General features: G+C 39.8%; 1 protein-coding gene across 3 annotated transcripts in view; it reads right to left on the bottom strand.

Moving 5' to 3' along the window:
• The window catches only part of RAB37 (RAB37, member RAS oncogene family), a 2,500,291-nt gene that overhangs the window by 35,212 nt on the left and 2,445,781 nt on the right, over positions 1-19,298 (bottom strand). For all 3 annotated transcript variants that reach the window (XM_044084985.1, XM_044084984.1, XM_044084986.1), the window contains one exon: positions 13,362-13,438. In XM_044084985.1, coding sequence (XP_043940920.1) covers positions 13,362-13,438 — 77 coding nt within the window. The remainder of the gene's footprint in view (positions 1-13,361; positions 13,439-19,298) is intronic.

Raw genomic sequence — 19,298 nt, 5'->3', positions numbered from 1 at the left:
CACACACACACAATAAAGATTTTACAAGCTTTTCAATTTTTTTTGACAAGCTACTTAATAGTTCCCCAATGTATTTATAAAGTTAAAATATATTACATAAAAAAACATAAAAATTAAACATATACAAATTCTATTTTAATGCTTTGAAAGTTGTGGAGTGTAATAAAGAATAATAAAATTAAAAAAAATGTATTGCCAGTGAAAAACTGACACAATGGCATCCTGATCCCTACAAGGTAATAATACTGGTCTTATCAAGCTCCACACTTATTCTGAGCATTGCAATCACAGTTTGGCTGCTCTCATTTTTAAAACTGGTACAATTTAAACAGTTTCAATCAAAACCTGGGGGAACCATAGCGTTCAATCTGAGTTGCCAAAATAGTTCCCTGTATTCCAGCCTCATCTCCCATTAACCACCCCTAGGGCACTGGTTGATTTTATCTATAATACAAAACCTGAGTTTATCAAAACCCACACAGTTCTCACTGTTTTTGAAAAAGGTGTTGTTAAATCACTTTGTGGAAATGTCATAAGTGCATTCATATATTCTCCTCTTGAAAACCCTTTTCATTTTACCAGTGTAAAAACTGAGACAAGTGGAGCATATTTCAGGTACACTATACCCTTAGTAAGACAGTTCCCATCTTGTAATTTGACTAAAGTACCCTGATTTTATCCTACCCTAATATTTTCTCCCTCTTAAATATAAGGACAAAAATTACAATACCCAAATGTTATACTTTCTCTACCTTTATTACCTTGACATTTCCTGGTGTCCTTTTCCAACATTCCTTTCAAATTCTGGGATGTTTTATAAATAAAACATGGCTTTTCACCCAGTATTTGGGAAACACTGGGATCAGTTTTCAAAATATTCCAATTCCTAAACAGTATCTTTTTTTTATTTCTTCTGAGCCAAAACTGTGCTGAATAACTAAAGCCCTTTCACAATCATTCTTAGGGGGTTGAAATTCCATACCACATAATAAGGGTTTATATAAAGTACCCCATTTGGTCACAATATCCTGATATATCTCATCAATAAGTTTCACAGGGTAGCCTCTCTCATTTCCTTTAATCTGTTAATTGAATAAAAACTTATTTGTTGGAAATCACACATGCAAGCTTAATGCATAGCCCCTTAATCAAACTTTTTTTTTAGATTTAAGGGGGTGAAACTATTAAAATGCAAATAGGCATTGCTAAAAGTTGGTTTCCGGTAAATGTTCAAGCTAAACACTTCCTGACTAATGGAAATGACAGTACCCAAGAAACTGATCTCACTCTTATCAAAGTGAACTTTAAAACTCAAAAATTTTGTACTACAGTTAAGAATACTAATAAATTCCTTCATAAGATAAATATATCATCTAGGAAACCCAAATAAATCTTACAATATTTGTAATGTTCTAAATGAAACAAAAATCCAATTCCCAGTGGATTAAAGTTAAGTTAGCATAAATGGGTGCACAAGCCACCCCCATAGCTACAGCTCTGTTTTGTTTCAATAGCTCGCCTTCATAACAAACATAGCTGTTGTCATCTAAAATAAGCTCCTTGAAGTCCATCGCCAGATGAATATATTTTCCTTGTAAAAAATTACATCTTAGAAGAGTTCATTGGAGAAACTCTAGCCCCTCAAGTTTAGGAGTACTTGTGTACAGATTTTTAATGTCAATGGTTAAAAAAAGCTAAACTATGCTTTCTTCCCAAAGGCTATTCTCCAACCTACTTGGAAAATCCCATGAGTCTTTTAATAAATGTGGGAACTGGAAGTATTCTGGTTTTAATATTCTGTCCACAAAAACAGCATGTGGGCATACTTTCGAAACTTGCACTACTACTACTATGGTTCTCAGTGGGGGATTGTGAATGTCTATGTAGCTTAGAAATACCAAAAATTGTTGGTCTTCTTCTTGAAGTTTTAACCATAAAATTGTGTGTTTCTGGTGATAATAAACCTTGGGAAAAGTTATCTTCCAAACACTTATTCTTTTTGTAAGCAATGTTTTCTTAATTTCTAGAACTAATACAGTATGTTGAATTATCATATAAAATATTGAACATCTTACTAATATAATCTGTGTTGCGAAAGATGACCACCCCACCACCTTTATCAGGTTTCATAACTCTAATGTTTTTATATTTTCTGAGGTCATCTAGTAAGATCCATTCTTTGCTGGAAATCATATGAGCAAGTCCAATGCATTGCCACTTGATCAAACCTATTTTAAATTTAATGAGGTGAAAATTATTAAAATGCAAATAGGCATTGCTAAAAGTTGGGTTCCTGTAAAGGGTCAAACTGAACCCTTCATGACTAACAGAAATGAGAGTATCCAAGAAACTGTTCTCATTCTTATCAAAGTGATGTGCAAAACTCAAAAAAGTTAGTACTAGAGTTAAGAATACTAAAAATTCATTCACTACTTCCTGGGATCCATTCTGTAAGATAAATATATCATCTAAGAAAAGCACACGTGAATATGATGCACACCAACTAGTCAACTCAAACACTAATAAACCCAGATGTAATCTATCTAGGGAAGAAATTATCTTACTGGATGACCTCAGAAAAGATAAAACCACACTGATCCATATCTATTAGTTTTGGCAAACTCTTAGCCATTTTCTTAACTGGTATAGACAAATGCTTTATAATCATGAATCAGAATTTAAATCAGTCAATATGAAGTTGGTTTAAAGGGTCTTTGCACACTGTGTGAAGTACAGCTACCACAGCTTTCTTCCAAGAAGATAGTACTTTCTCTCCTTTTAAAATATTATTATACAAAACCTATAAAACAGCAGTGGTGAAAACTATCCCCCTTGGATTTATATCCTGGGATAATAGTTTGACTTTGTTTTAAAACCATTTGCCACTGTTTATAGTGGTTGTGTAATTTATTGGTATAAAGTGAATTTTATACATCTGCAAGCATTCTACAGTCAATAAATATTGAATGTTACTCAAATGCTTTTTTGTAATCTATCCATGCCATACCCAAGTCCCACCATTTTTATAGCTCTCTATTATGGATTTGCTTAATAACTGAAGATCTTTTACTCCAAATAAATTTCTTCTATTACCTCTCTATTCTATTGCAATGTCTGTTTTTTTCTAGATGACCATAAATTCTCCCTACACAGTTTTAAATTTAGTAAGTGCAATGTAGAGGCATGCACCACCACGTAAACATTGTAAACACCATGGTATGCTAATTACAGCACAAGCAGCTGAACTGCATGCTAATCAACAAATCCAAGATGGAGGAGCTATTCAGCAAGCTATAAAGCAACTGTGTGGACTCCTTGCTTGTTTTCCCTGCAAATTCCAATGGTAGATTATCCAAACTCTCAGTTTCCTTTGAGCACTCAGCAATTGCTACTCCTTTTGTTCTATAACATTTCCCTACTTCTACAATACTTTAAGTTTTGATAATACCTCTAAATAGATATTTTTCATATCTCTTTCTATATTTTCAGTTCCATTTTCATTGTATCCCTCTCCTCAACTATCCCTTCTGAGGAAACTTGCATCTTCTCTAAACTCTCGAATTGTTTCCATTACATATTTCTTAAATTCCTCTATTTTTAGCAGACAAGTAGGAAATTGTTCAAGATCAGTTTCACTCACTTGTCCTGCTTCTTTATCTTAGCCCTCACTGGTTAATGATGGTCTGAAGCAGTTTTGGATGTGTTTCAAAGCTTTTAATTAAATACCCATACTCCTGTGGAACATAATTTCTCTCTAGTTACCGTACCTTGGCAAATAATCTATGAAATCTCTCTGAGTTCCTGCTAGTAATTTCACATCTTTAGTTCCAAATATTCTCATATATTTCTTCAGAAATCTATCCTCTTTTGTTATGTTTCCTGTCTAGGTCCTCCTGATACATCCTCACTATTGCAAAAAGTTCCTTTCTCCACCCATGAATTATTTTCTCTTCAGAAAGCAAATTATCTCACCCATAATTCTATTAAGTTCCTTAATAATCACTATCACTTTAGGTGGAATATAAATGCAGGCAAATATGAAAGAGACGTCTGATCATTCAAGCATGAGAAATCAAACCCATCTTCTGGTTGTGCATCTAGGTTCATTCCTGATAATGGTTCATTAATACAGACTTTACTTTCCTTACAAGCTATTTTTTTTCTTCTCCATCCTCACAGTAATTTGTATTATCACAAAATAATAGAGAAATTATGTCATTGGTTTTAATGTGGATACCTGACTGTGCAGCCTTGAATGATGAACTACCAGACAGGTGTAGCCCCGTAAAACAGTGTTAGCTCATTAGCATTTCCACTATATCTAAGCAATAATCCACTGTGACCAATGTGGGGACAGGCACAGGTGAAACCAGAATTACCTACATCTTGCAATGGCTTATTACTCTCATACAATAATATATGAGGAGTGCTTTTTTCTTATACTTTATTCAAAATTTATTGTAGTGTTTATGTCTGCACTTTACTAAAACAATAATTTTCATTACATATAAGGTGTGATTTTTATACTTTTTTTCAGTTTGTGGATGATATAATTTTTTCGTGTTGTGGTGATACACAAGAACTTACCAAGTTTGTAGACTACTTGAGCAATACAACCTGTTTTCTACAGTTTAAGGTTAATAGCTCTAGCAGAAAAATGAACTTTTTGGACGTTACCCTTTAGATAGGCACATATGGTAGCCTTGATACTTCCTTACACAAAAATGATTACTGGAGGAACCACTTGTTACATAGAACGAGCATGCATCCCAGGCATACCTATCTGCATGATATCAAAGGGCGACTGTTAGGAATCTCCAGGATCTCCACTAATGAGCAGGATTATGAAGAAGAGATAAAACAACAGAGAAGAGATTTCAAACAATGAGGATACAAGGATGAGGAAATTAAGGAAAAAGTTGAGAAAACAACAGGAAGAAAGGATTATGCTGGATGATTAAGATGCTTAATGACTTACAGCAATGATGCAAAACAGGTGTCAAGTTATAAGGAACAAGTGGAAGATTCTCACAGTGGATGAGAATATCAAATGTATATTGTTGGTGACAAACCCTAGTTTTGTTTTAAGAACAGAAGGTATCTGAAACAGATATTATGTCATGAGAAAGCCAACAAAGAATTCACCCTAACTGCAACATGCAAAGGCACATTTCCTCGCAGGAGATGCAGTCTGTTCATACAATGACTCTAGTAACTGCTTCATACATCCGACTACTGGAAGAGAATATATGCATCACACATATGCAGATTGCAACACCAAAAACATTATATACATCACATGCTGTAATACATGCATTCATTTCTATGTTGGAAAAACTAACAGACAACTCAAGGACAGAATTTTACACCACCTAAGTGATATAAGGCTCCAAAACAAAACCAATGCCTTAAATCAACATATCTCTACACATCCTGGCCATAAATTTCATTTTATGGTGCTTGACATTATAAAAGAGAGTCCAAGGGGTAGAACGTTTAGTTATGTACTCACCATAACTTCAGATGTTTGGGATCCATCTCGCCTACATTCTGTACTGATGGGCTCGGAGCCAATCCCTCGGCTCCGACTCGGCACGCTTATGCTATAGAGCGAGGCCTCTTATTGGCTGAGCTATCTTTATCCCAGGATGCACCACCACTAATCCCCCAGATCTGGTTTGTCCGCATACATGCACACATGCACAACTTGATTATATAACATTGTTAGATGTTTCAAGATGAAACAACAGGATTCGGACCTTCTGGTATCCTCTGATCTCCAAGGAAGGGGGAAGGAGGATGGGTTATTAGGAATGTAGGCGAGATGGATCCCAAACCTCTGAAGTTATGGTGAGTACATAACTAAAAGATGTTATGTGATCCTATCTCGCCTACATTCTGTACTGATGGGACAGCGTCCCTAGCACCTAAATCCCGGGTGGCTCATTGGAAAACACTCCTGAGCACTGTGGAACCAAATGAAGCTCGTCCTCTAGATGCCACATCTAATTTGTGTGGGAAATGAAGGTGTGCGGGGAAGACCATGTAGCCGCAGCACAAATGTCACTAATAGCAAGCTTAGAATGAAATGCTATGGAAGTAGCCATAGCCCTTGTAGAATGAGCCTTGACAGAGGTGGAAAGCTCTTTGTTAGAATAAAAATAAGCTTGAGAAATACAGTCCCTGATCCATTTGGCAATAGTGACCTTTGTGACAGCTTTGCCCAATTTGTTATCTGCAAAGGATACAAACAACTGATCTGTTTTCCTTGTTTGTTTGGTCCTGTCTAGATAAAAATGTAACTGTCTGTGTACATCTAGTGTGTGGAATATAAACTCTGACTTGTTAGAGTATTTTGGGAAAAAAACTGGAAGCTCTAACGATTGTTGTAAGCAGAAAGTAGAACAGACCTTAGGGACAAAGGAAGGATTTGGTCTGAGGGATACTCTGTCCTTGTGAAAAACCAAGTACGGGGGTTTTACTGACAAAGCTTGAAGCTCTGAAACTCTTCTGGCAGAAGTAATCGCCACCAGAAAAGCTGTCTTCCATGATAGAAACTTTAAATCACATGTAGCTGCCGGTTCAAAGGGAAAAGAGGTCAAGGCGCGTAACACTATATCAAGATCCCATGGAGGTGCAGGATGAGAAATCGGGGGTCTCAATAGAGCAGCACCTTTTAGGAAGGTCTTGCACAATCTGTTGCTCATTAAAGGTGGGTCTATGGATTCGTGAAAATTAGAAATTGCTGCCAATTGTACCTTGATGGTAGAAACTGAAGAGCCTTGATTAAAAAGAGAAGTCAGAAATTTTAGTACTTCTGCCACGGGAATAGGAATGGGGTCCAGGCCCCGGAGTTGAGCCCAAATAGCAAATCTTTTCCATTTGCTAGAATACAGTTTCTTTGTAGCAGACTTATGGGCCGAAGATAATATGTGCACGACATCTGAATCCAATGTATGACTCCTGACTATCGTCGGAAGAGGAGGAGCCAAGCCGTCAATTTCAAGGTGTATAGGGACTGGTGGAATAGTCCCGACTGATGAACCAGTAGGTCTGGTATCTGATCCAGAAACCATGGACCTTGCAGGGCATGTTTCCGAAGATAGGGGAACCACACTTGACGGGGCCAGTAAGGAGCAATTAAGATCATTTTGCTCCCCAAGAGAGATGCCTTTTGAATCACTCTGGGAAGGAGAGGAACTGGAGGGAAGGCATAAAGCAAGCCGGTGGGCCAAGGATGGACTAATGCGTCCATGGGGCTCTTCCCCGGAGCCGGGGTTAGGGAGAAGAATTCTTCACACTTCGCATTCAGAGGAGTCGCAAAGAGGTCGCAACACGGAACTCCCCATTCGCTGAAAATCTGACTTGCAACTGTCATATTCAGAGACCATTCATGAGGAGAGAGGATGGTCCTGCTCAATCTGTCGGCTATCACATTGGACTTGCCCGGTATGTGAGTAGCCACTAGGAAGCGTTTGGTGGAGACTGCCCATTCCCAAACCCTCATGGCTTCTCTGCAAAGAGGATAGGATCTGGTCCCTCCCTGTTTGTTCAGGTACCAAACAACTGACATGTTGCCTGAGTGAACGGCAATCATGCCTTGAGGGAGATAATCGTGGAGGGCTTGAAGGGACAGAAGTACTGCCCTCATTTCCAAGATGTTGATATGAAGCAAAATCTCTTCCGGATGCCATTTGCCTTGGACTGACCTGCCCAGGGAATGCCCCCCCCCCACCCCGTCTGGGAGGCGTCTGTGGTCAAAGTGGCTGCCGGAGGAGGTAGAACAAAGGGTCGTCCCTGATCCAAGTTGGAGGGCACTAGCCACCAGCGAAGGTCCCGTCTGCAAGATTCCGTGATCCATACAAGGTGGTTGAGGGGGAGTTCCTGAAAGGACCACTGAGTTGAGAGGAGCCACTGGACAATCCTCATGTGCAACCTTGCCAAGGGGACTAGAAGAACCATGGCGGACATGGATCCCAATAGCTGCAGGACCATTCTGGCTGGGGCTTTGGATCTTGGAAGTAAGGCTTGAACTTGGGCTTGTATGGTTTGTATTCTGTCTGTAGGTAGGTAGACCCGCATTTGGTTTGAGTCTATCTCTACCCCTATGAATCTTATTTGTTGAGATGGCAGCAACACAGACTTTGGCCAATTGAAGGTGATTCCAAGGGAATTGCCCAGTGATACAGTGGCTTGTAGGCTCCGTAGAAGTAGATGCTTGGAGGTGGCAGTTAGGAGCCAGTCGTCTAGATACGGAAACACCTGGAATCCTAGACTTCTCAGGTGAGCAGTCACGACTGCCAAACACTTGGTGAACACCCTGGGGGCTGTGGTGAGACCAAAGGGCAGCGCAATGAACTGAAAATGACTGCCTCCTAGGCTGAAGCGCAGATGTCTCCTGGACGCTTGATGTACCATGATATGATAATAAGCGTCCTTGAGATCTATGGAGCACATCCAAACACCTTTCTCCAGCAATGGGAGAATGGTTTGTAGGGTGACCATTCGGAACTTGGACTTTCTGACTGAACGGTTTAGGATGCTGAGGTCCAAAATGGGCCTCAAGTCCCCGGTCTTTTTTGGCACCAAAAAGAATCTTGAGTAAGTCCCTAATACGATCTGGTCTGCGGGGACCGGTTGGATGACTCCTTTTTGCAGCAGCTTTGAAACCTCTGAGGCTGCGGTATCCCGTTGACTGGGTGGCGGGTCCGGGATTTTTTTGGACTGAGGGGGAGGGTGAGAGAATGGGATGGAGTAACCTCCGGCGATAATCCGAAGCACCCATCGGTCCTGAGTGATACCTTCCCAGGCCTTTAGGTGCTTCGAGAAATGACCCCCGACTGGCTCCAGAGCAGCACAGCCGGGCAATCCCTCAGGGACTATGAAAGGCTGAAGAGCCACGAAAGGACTCGCGGTCTCCAGTGTTGCGAGGGCCTCTGCCGCCTCTGGGATGGTGTCTTCCGGAAGAATTTCCCCCTCCTCTGCCTCTGGAAGGGGAGTCCACCTGCTGAGATGGGTAAGGCTTCTGAGATCTACGGAACCACATTTTCCCTCCTCTTTTAGCCTTGGGATAAGGCCGAAAGGGAGTGGAAAATCGTGCCCCTACGGCAGTCGGAGTCTTACTCTCCTGTTCACAGCGGGTTAGCATGTCCTTTACCTTGGGTCCAAACAGGGAGGACCCATCAAAGGGGGCGTCGGCAAATGAAGACTTAAAGGCCTCCGCGAAGTGACACAGACGGAGCCAGGCTTGTCTCCTTAGAGCAATGCCTGTACCCGCCGCTCTGCTCGCCCCTTCGGCCGCATAAGAAATGAGCCTCATGGACGAGTTCGAAATAGACGACATTGTAGCCGGCTGAGAGCCAACCGTCTGGGCTAGCTCCTCAGGCAGGTTACCCAAGAGGGTATCAGATAGCTCCTTAATCAGATCCCTCTGAAACCTGGTGAAGTGCATAAGGTAGTTCAAGGACCTCAGTGTAAAGGCCGCTGAACTAAGGGTGTGCTTTCCGTACCGATCCATGCTCCTAGACTCATTATTAGGAGGATGGATGGACGTAGAAGCCTCTGCTACATCTTGCTGGGTAGCAGATGCCACCACCAAAGCATCTACAGCCACACCTTTAGTAAGGAACTCTCTATCAGGGGGGGCCGAGAGAAATTTGTTCGGACGAGCGGGCACCGGTTCCACAGAGTCTGGGTGTTCCCACGCCCTTCGACAGATCAAATCCAAGAGCTCGTCGAAGGGCGGAGACACCCAGGAGGCGGAGGGCTGAGCCCCGAAGGCCTTCAGGAACACCGACTCATCAGCAGAGGGAGGTTTGGACTGCCAGCCACCTCGTTGTTTTAGGGCTTCCAGGATGTCTGCAAAGGAGACATCATCCGAGGATGACTTGGGGGACCCTTCTGCATCATCGAGATCAGATCAGGGGAGTCAACGTGCTTCCTCTTGCACGATCTCTTCCTGGGAGGTTCTTCCGAAGAGGCTTCAGAAGGACCTCCAGGAGGGGGAGAAACACCAGCGGGGGTAACCTGAGGCCCAGGGGCTCCGCTGTCTTAGGACAGGGGGACTGCCAATGACCCAGTCTCCAAATGTAGGGAAGGAGCTGGGGAAACCGTGGAGGTAGCCAAGGAAGATTTGGCTAAAGCACTCCTCATAGCCCTGAAAGCGGGACCACCAGAATCCTGGGAGGGTCCCACCTCCGTGGCCACAACAGTGGACGGTACTCCCGCTGCCGACGCACCAAGAGGGAGACTTGGGACCGAAAGCATCAATCCCGAAGCCTCCCCCCCCAGGGCCAAAGGAAGAAGTCCGTGTACTGAACTCCGACCCAAGAGCCGGAGTTGGAGCAAGGGTCGGGCCCGACCCTAACACCTCCACAGGTTCCACCAGCACTGGCTCTAACGGTGCCGAAGCTGTTGGAGGAGGAACCACAGTAGGGGAGTGGACCATCGGCTCCGAAGCCAAATGGGCTGGAGCCGAAACCAGCTTTTGGAACACCGGAGACTGGAAGAGTCGAAGGAGCACCCTGTCGATGTCCGAATCAGACATCTTGGATGATCTCGAGGATACTGATCGGGCCCGAACCGATTTCTCCATCGGCTCCGAAGGGCTCGGGGACCGGCTCCGAAAGGACTCAACAACTATCTGCTCCGAAGAAGGTTTCAAGGAAATTTCCCTCGGTGCCGATAAGGACTTCGGCTCCGAGGTGGAAGAGTCTGAGCCGATAACCCTTATCAGCTCCAATATCAGTGGAGCCGATGAGGGTGACCCGCCTCTCGATGCCCCAGACCTCGGCTCCGAAACCAGAGGGGTCGAGGCTGGAGGCATCGAGGCAGACCGTTCCGTCCTCGGCTCCGAAGTCCGTGGAGCCGATGGAGAAGTCTGCTTAGTTCTTTTAGCGGTCGGTTCCGACTGACTGGTCGGAGCCGACACTTTCTTCTTTTTAGAAGGAGACGGAGAGGAAGATAAAGCCTCCTCGAAGGAAGGCTTGATTAATCCTTTGAGGATTAATTTGTTTTTCCTCTCCTGGAGGACTCTAGAAGAGAACGTGTAGTACACGCTACACGACTCTTGTAGGTGTTTAGCACCTAAGCAATAGACGCACGAGGAGTGGTCGTCCGTTATGGACATTTTAAAACCACACCTCGTGCATTTCTTAAACCCGGAGGGTTTGTGTTCTTTCGACATAACCAAGCCAAAACACAGTTGTCTACAACTAGAAGAAGGGTTTGACACAAGAAAAAAATATCCCTACTTTAGTGTAAAAATTTTAAACTAAAACCTTTATATATTTTTTTTTTTTTTTTAAGAAAGACAAACTTTCCACAAAAGAAAAAGAGAGATAGAGAGGGTCAAGACCCTCTAACTTAAACGGGTACTTGACCCACACACAACAACTAAGGTAGTAGAAACCACAGGGGAAGGCCCCTCTAACTTAAACGGGAACCTTCCCTGACAGGAAAAAACACGAAATCCTCAACCAAAACTATCAAAACACACTCGTATACAAAGAATAGCCGTTAAAACAGCTTTTGGATTTAAATCAAGCAAATTTCTGACAGGAAAAAGCCTAAATAAATAGTACTTAGCCCAGCCAAGTTGAGACCACGTCTAAGCTCTGTAAGCGGCAAACGAGATCTGGGGGATTAGTGGTGGTGCATCCTGGGATAAAGATAGCTCAGCCAATAAGAGGCCTCGCTCTATAGCATAAGTGTGCCGAATCGGACCCGAGGGATCAGCTCCGAGCCCATCAGTACAGAATGTAGGCGAGATAGGATCACATAACATCTGAGATAAATAAACTAAGATGGTTTGCAGACTTACAGGTTGATAAAACACCAGGACAGAATGGAATAGCTCCTTTAAAACCCATATTAAAGGGGCGGAAACTAAGAAGATGAAATTTTAACCTCATTGATTCTTTAAGACATCAAAGCACTTCTCAATTATTTAAGTGCAGCTGTCTCTTATATTCTAGAAGATCTGAGGAAGGCATCAAGCCGAGAGCGCTTATACATATATTTTACCATGTTTTTAATTGTGATTTTTTTGTGACTTTGATATTTGCTATTAAAAGTTTACATCTGATTTTAGTCATATACCATCCTCTCCATGGTTGCAGCATTTGATTTTAAATTTAATAGTAGCATTATCAGTAGCCTGTTATCTGCCATGAAAATGAGTAAGTTTTAAATTGAATTTGAAACTTACTGGTTCAGACAAAGATGGCAAAATATTTTGATATACAGTTATTGATGCCATACCCCCAACACACATGAAGGCAGCTCAATTATGATACAGAAGTGAGCCACGTGTTAATGTGGGCCTTCAATAATCCTGTAACTTCCACCAGCGGAAAATAATGCATCAAGGAAAAAAAGCATTAAACATACATGCATCAAGTATTGTCTGCTATGATACTTTCACGCATACAAAACAAGACTGCACGTGCACACACAAGTTCTATATAGACATACATATTGTATTATATTTTGCAGCATGTTAAATTTAGAATAAAGTAGAAAGGAGCAATTTTGTAGGCAGAGATGTAAGACAAACATTCTTCCACAATTACATCTGACATATTCACATGAGATACTACTGTTATAAGACAGATGAAGAAAGAAAGGTGCAAATGTTAGGAAAGCATTGCATGATCATTCCTGTGCCTGAAACAACACAGTGTTTCACATGTTTGGATTAGGATGCTATGGAGACAGAAAGAGAGACAAAAGGAACCACCCTGATCTCCTGGCTGTGGCATAAGACTTGACTATCAGTGAATCCTCTGAGCAGTAATTGCTGAAGTGGACAGTCTACTCACTTTGATATGAGGTTACACTTTGGATACCTTCGCAACACATGCAAGACTAACAGATATATGAAAAGACAGATATATACATAGATGAACAAAAATAAAAGAAATGGAAAACTCATTCAAAACATAAGATGTGCATATGAAATACTGGATCCCCTAATAAAGATGTTTAAAATGGTGTTATTAAATGGAGTGTGGTTTTCACACAAGCAGCATAGCTACTCTTCTCTATTTTTTAATCAAATCAAAGTTTATTAAAGCCAATATCACAACTCAGTACAACACATAAGCATTGCTTGCTCATCTTACAAATGAAAACTGCCATAAACATAAAATACATTTTCATCATGACATTATACATCTAGCCCGGACCCATCTCAAGGGCCATCAAACATTCTTTTTCTTTCTTTTTTGTATGTTTATATATAATAATAATGCCCCGAAAAGGACATGTGTTGTTCAATGCAGTAAATGAACACATTATTTTGTTTTTAGCCTAAATGAAGAGTCACATAAAACAGCAGGACTACTGACACTAACACTTACTTTGCAACAGCAAGAAAAGCAAGTTCTACATTGACAGCTGTCTTGGCACTGGTCTCCATGAAGGGCACTCCATATTCCTGTAAAACAGCAAAACAGCAAAAGAAAATCAGGAGATAAACTCTGGATTACAAGATGGCAATATAGTGGTCCAGTAAAATCGAAAAGGACCAGCTGTGAATTGAGGAATACAAGTGACCAACAAGAATGCATTCCACAAAGAACGCATACAATAAATAGTGTTGTCATCTCTTATCATTTTAGCACTGAGATTTTATTAAGATAAAGGTACACATTTTAAAATCCTTTTAAATACACAAATAATCACATAACCAATCACATGCATTAGCCATCACAAATAGTGAAAACAAAATAAGTTGAAATATAGACACGTTTATTTAAAAAAAAGTTATTTCTTCTTAAGACGCATTTATAATTAATATTGTGGTTATGTATATATCATCTCATGGCATATAAATAAAATTGCCATTTATTTTCTAGGTAATCAAGTTCATCATCTCTACTTACCCCAATTGTCTTTTGTCACATGGTCCAAAACAGCAAAATTAAACTTGTTTTTAATGTTTTGCACAGCAATGTAAGTCTGATCAAAACATTAAAAGAATTCTTATTTTATTTATTATTTATTTTTTATTTGTTTACTGGGAAAATCCGACTGGACACAGGTTCTTTTTCAGTGGAGGCCTGGGGAGAAAAGCTCTGGAAAAAAAGAGTACAGAATGTAGAAACAGTACAAGAGATGTAGAAAAAAGTACAGAAAAGCAGCACAAAGCACTAAATACAAAAATAACTGAATTACGTACAGGATCGAGAAACTATAGAAGAACTGTACAAAACTGATGTACGTAAATGATAGCCAAATTTCAGAGGAGCTATACAATATACAATTATAACATATGATTCATGTTAAAAGTTTCTGTGGGAGATGCATATTTTAAGGTTAAAGCAGATATATACATTGTCAAATATAGGCATATTTTGCATATATTGCATATGCAATTCAGTGGGCAGTAGGACATTGATAAGGTGTAGGCCTCTAAAAATCTATGTTACCAGAAACTAGTGAGGACAGGTGCAATTGCAGAACGAAGTTTCAGTTAAGTGTGACTTTAGAAGTTTTTTGAATTGAGCTATAGAGCAGTTGGAGGCTACTGGGGATGGTAGTTTGTTCCATATCTTGGGAATGAAGTTTAAGAGTGAGCCCCGGCTGAGTTGTTTGCTTTAGAGATAGTAGGAAGTAGTTTTTTGCTGGAATGGATTGTTGGTGTGGTTGGATGAGGTTCTGGAGCAAAGGGTTTTTTCTGGTTGATGCAGGATTTTATAGGCAAAGGTTAATTGATTAAAGGGTAGTAGTTGTGGTAGTTCGATCCAATTTAGTAGTTTTAGAGATGTACAATGATGTGTCCAATATGGAGAATCTGTGGCAAACCTGGCAAATTTATTATAACAGGATTTTTGTTTAGCTAGATCGGTTTTTCTGAGGTTGGTTAGAATAGGAGAGGCATATAGAAGTGTAGATAAGAGGTGTGTTTGGGCAATGGTAGCTTTTGTGTTTACGGCCAGGAATTGTTTGTTTCTGTAGAGAGAGAGCCCAAGCGTAGTGAGGGCAAATGGAGTGGGTTGAGCCACGAGGCAGAAAATGGAGTGAATCTACAGACAAAAAACAATTAGTTAGCTCCTGTGTCAGACCTTCAAGTAACTGGGATAGAAATGTCTGTAATTGCTGAGGGGTCTAGTATCCTGATTGCCAAGTGGTAGACTGCTGTAGTAAGGAGGAGTGATGGGAGTAGAGTAAGTTGTAGAAATTATCAGGGCAATTTAAGACTATGCGTGGAATGTATCAGGGGAGAAACCCAATCACTGTAGAAAAGGTGATAATGAGAGGGCTAAGGGGGGTGGTCTGCTAGCCGATTAAGAAGAAACTGCAATAGAGGCGTTCTAGTATTGTGCTGGCCACTTGTCTAGTTTAACAGAAATAGCATTTCCAAATGAATAAAGGAAGGTCATACTCTGGTCCATTTTAGTGAGTCACTTGAGCGTGGTGATCTTGATGTTGGTTCTTTATAGGATTAGTGTTCAGGCAGTAGCTAGAGTTTGTGGACTGCAATAAATGCACTGAGGGATCTGGTCCAGTTTACTGAGTCGCTTGAGTGTGGTGATCTTGGTTCATTATGGGGATTACTGTTCAGGTAGTAGCTAGAGTTTATGGACCGCAATAAATGACCTTAGGGACTGAAAAAGATAGAAAGGCAGATATATATTTGAGCGTGAAAGGTCAGCATGAGCAAAAACAAAATGAAGTTTTTGAATTGCTAAAACACTGATAATACTCATCAACTAGGTTTCTTATATTTGTAGTTATTAAACTTAACACTTTCCAGTTAAAAAAAAAATTTGACTGTGTATGCATGTTCATATATTTGACTCAAACTTAATGTTATTTTTTTCAAATATAAAATGAATCACAGGTTGTACAAATTGTAATGTAAGCCACACATTCTCTCAGACAATTAAAAAATCCTGTGGAGCATATGTTCTAGTACTATTAGCACTATAAATGGTTACCCCTTTATTAAACAACCTACACATACTGCATGTGTAACATAAATGTCTACTTTATTCACTTGTGTTACTACCTATGAGATACTTCTTTAAAATAAGTTTTCCATATCAACAGTCATTTTGTTAACAAATTTAGGAAGAGAGACATCTTTTTATATTAATTTGTTTTCTTATTTCCTATTTTGCAGTAATCTGTAATTATATTACACTAGCTACACTATTCAGTTAGAACATATCTGGATGTTCTCTCATTTTTGTGCTCCATAGTGGAGCCCCGCGCTACATGCTTTATAACCGTGTGTACAATATCTTCAGGATACTCCAGAACTGCAATGGCTGTACTAGACAGCTGTCAGTCGATTCCTTCTGCAACTTATCTGCTCTAAGATCTCTATTTGTTTTTAAATGTTGCGTATTAGATTAGATTTCATGTGCAATGGATGCATAATTTCATAAGTACCAATGAATTGTTGCAGAATTTTTGTAGTGCACTGATAACTGTAACCTTTGCCATTTCAGTCTTTCAAAACATTAATATCTAAAAAAAATATACTATTTGCATTTATATTAATTGTAAATTTTAAAACAAATCTATTCAGGAATTCATATATTCAATAAATGAAACCAAAGCCTGTTACCTTATCAAAAATAGCTATAAAATGAAACTAACATTTTAATAAGTTTTATGTGGACTTTGGAATTCATTTCTGTTTTCTTGTGAATACAGTGGTTCAGGTTAGAAAGGTAATTGTTGGTATTTGTTATAGTTTTAGTTTCTTCTTTGCTGACCTGCCATCATATCTGACTTAAGTTAGTTTAATATATAGAAATATGGTTTATTCAATCTGGTGTATCACTTTTGTCAGCTACATGTCCATATTATCACTGTTATGCAAGCAGAAGCAATGCTATGAGAAAAGTAGCTCACTGGGTCCTTGCTATTATCATACATAATGTGGACAATGCATAGAGCACAACATAATCAGCTGTGACAGTATCCAAGAGCTTCTACTGAATAACTTACACTGCAAGACAAACAAATGGTATTTTCAAAAGAAATGACAACCTACAAAGACTCAACATATTCTTTATAAGTCATTCTTTTATTCAGCATTTTTGAAAATGCTTTGTAAACTCAGATACTTAATGCCAATAAGTCATCATATACACGCGTTTTATGGTGTACATAAATAAAAGACATGCCTCAACATTATTTTAGCAGCAACAACATTGCTGTAGTGGTGCCTCAATTAACAAGGGACAACAAATATGGCAGTCAGTTATGTTTGCCACAATCACAACACTAAATGGCACCGTGTTCAAGATGAAATACATTTTTCCTCCAGAAGTGGCTCTTTTACCCACAGTCTAAATAGTCTGAATGCAGAGCTGTGTTGGTAGTTTCAGGAAATGAGATTCATTGTACAAATCCAATTTTATTAAGAACATTCTCAATAAAATGTCATGACACCACGAGAACTCATCGGGATCATTTTTATCAAGAGGGTACAAATCCTACTTTAATGTATCATAGAGCACCTTGTGGTTTCTAACAGCTGTGCATACCAAGAGTGAGTGAATGTGTGTGTATGAAAGATCTGTGAGACGGAGGATGTGAATCAAAGAATGTCTTAAGCATGTGAGTACACAGTGTGATGTTTTCTACAATTGCAGAAATAGATCTTGCTAAAAGAGTTTTGTAACACACCACTTACAACAGCATAGGTAAGACACAGTAGTTTTCATTTAGCAGGCTTTATGCTGACTAATTACTAGATATTATTCACAGACACAGAGATGGTGGTGCTGCGGAAGCATTGTTGCCTCACAGTAAGACATTGTCCTGTTCAATTCTCAGCTAGAGTGTCTTCTGTGTGGAGACCTGCGTGAATGGGCGTGCCTTCGTTGAAGTGGCTGGCAACTCGGCACGTAAAAATCTACTGCCAATCATTAGCGGACCGGAGTTCCGCTGTGGTGACCCCTAACCGGGAAAAGCCAAAAGACACAACAACATTCACAGAGATCAGCTGAAATGGCTCTGCTTGTCTTTTAAAAGCTGTTCTATGGTATTAATTTTCCTCTGTGTGACACCAAGTCATTTTGTCAATGACAATAGAAACCTCAAAAAGTTAGAATAAAAAATCAGCAAGGTGTCAGGGCAAATCCTCAATGTGGGGGAGTGGGGGGATCAGATTTTGTCTCAGAAAATGTCTTTGTCCCTCATAAAATTTGTACTTTTGACATCAAGACGTACTGAAAATGCATGTCAGAATGCATCTTCTTATTCTATATACTAAGTGAATACTTTCAGTTTTTAAAAAGTGCCCTGATTCTTGTGGTAAGTGATTGATTGTTATGCTACCCATAGCTGTGAGTGTCCTATGACAGACTGCTGCCCTATGCAGAATAATCTCTGTCTTGCACTCAATGCACTAAGATAGGCGCCGAGATAGGGGGCTGGCCATCCTATAAGTTTCAGCTGGATAAAGCAGGTAGAGAACAGTGCAGCAGCGTGTGTGTGTGTGTGTGTGTGTGTGTGTGTGTGTGTGTGTGTTTGTTTGTTTGTTTTGGTGGTGGTAGTGGGGTGCTGCACTTATAAGTGTGCTGTCCTTTGGATGAAACATTAAACTGGAAGACCAATCTGCCCATGTTTGTGGTAGCTCAGGTGGATATAAAAGATCCCACCTATCAAAAAGAGTACAGGTACATTACTGCACATATTTCACAATATACATGATTAGCAAAATACAGAAATTCACCAGTTATAGGTAGTACATTGATACCAAATGAAATTATACACATTAATAGTAAAAGGAAAAGAGAAAAAAGTCAAGTAACAATACTCCACTCCTTCTGCCACAATCATTTCTTCAGCTTCCCTATTATGAAAGCCCCAAAATTTGTTGTGCAATAATTCAGCACAGTGAGTTAACCACAATTTCTACGCTGCATTAATTATTATTTTATCATACATCGGTCATATGAGCATTCAAAATGTCATAAAAATATACATTAGGTGATGTATTTAAAATAGTCTCTATCTTTAGGAAAGGGATAAACACTTCTGATATAACCAGTCTTGGCCAGAATAAAGGAATCCAACATATAAACTTTCTTTTCGGAAAGATAAAGAAAAAGACTTATACATACATATATAGCAAGGTCTTAATCTTATTTAAAAGGTCATCCTGTTGTTCATAACAAATACCAGAACTGCCAAAGCTTGTTTTGAAAAAGAATATTTTGGAAAGAGGAAGCAATCCCAAATCTCTCATATCTTTAACATTAAATTGTAAACTTACAGTATGTAACGTCTGTTGTTAAAAAAAAAACAAAACAAAACAAAATAAAAACAAC

Source organism: Protopterus annectens, chromosome 10.part0 (genome assembly GCF_019279795.1).
Source record: "Protopterus annectens isolate FY-2018-M chromosome 10.part0, PAN1.0, whole genome shotgun sequence".
Lineage (NCBI taxonomy): Eukaryota > Metazoa > Chordata > Ceratodontiformes > Protopteridae > Protopterus > Protopterus annectens.
Note: the sequence above shows the minus strand (reverse complement) of the source record. Positions and strands in the feature narration are given on the sequence as shown.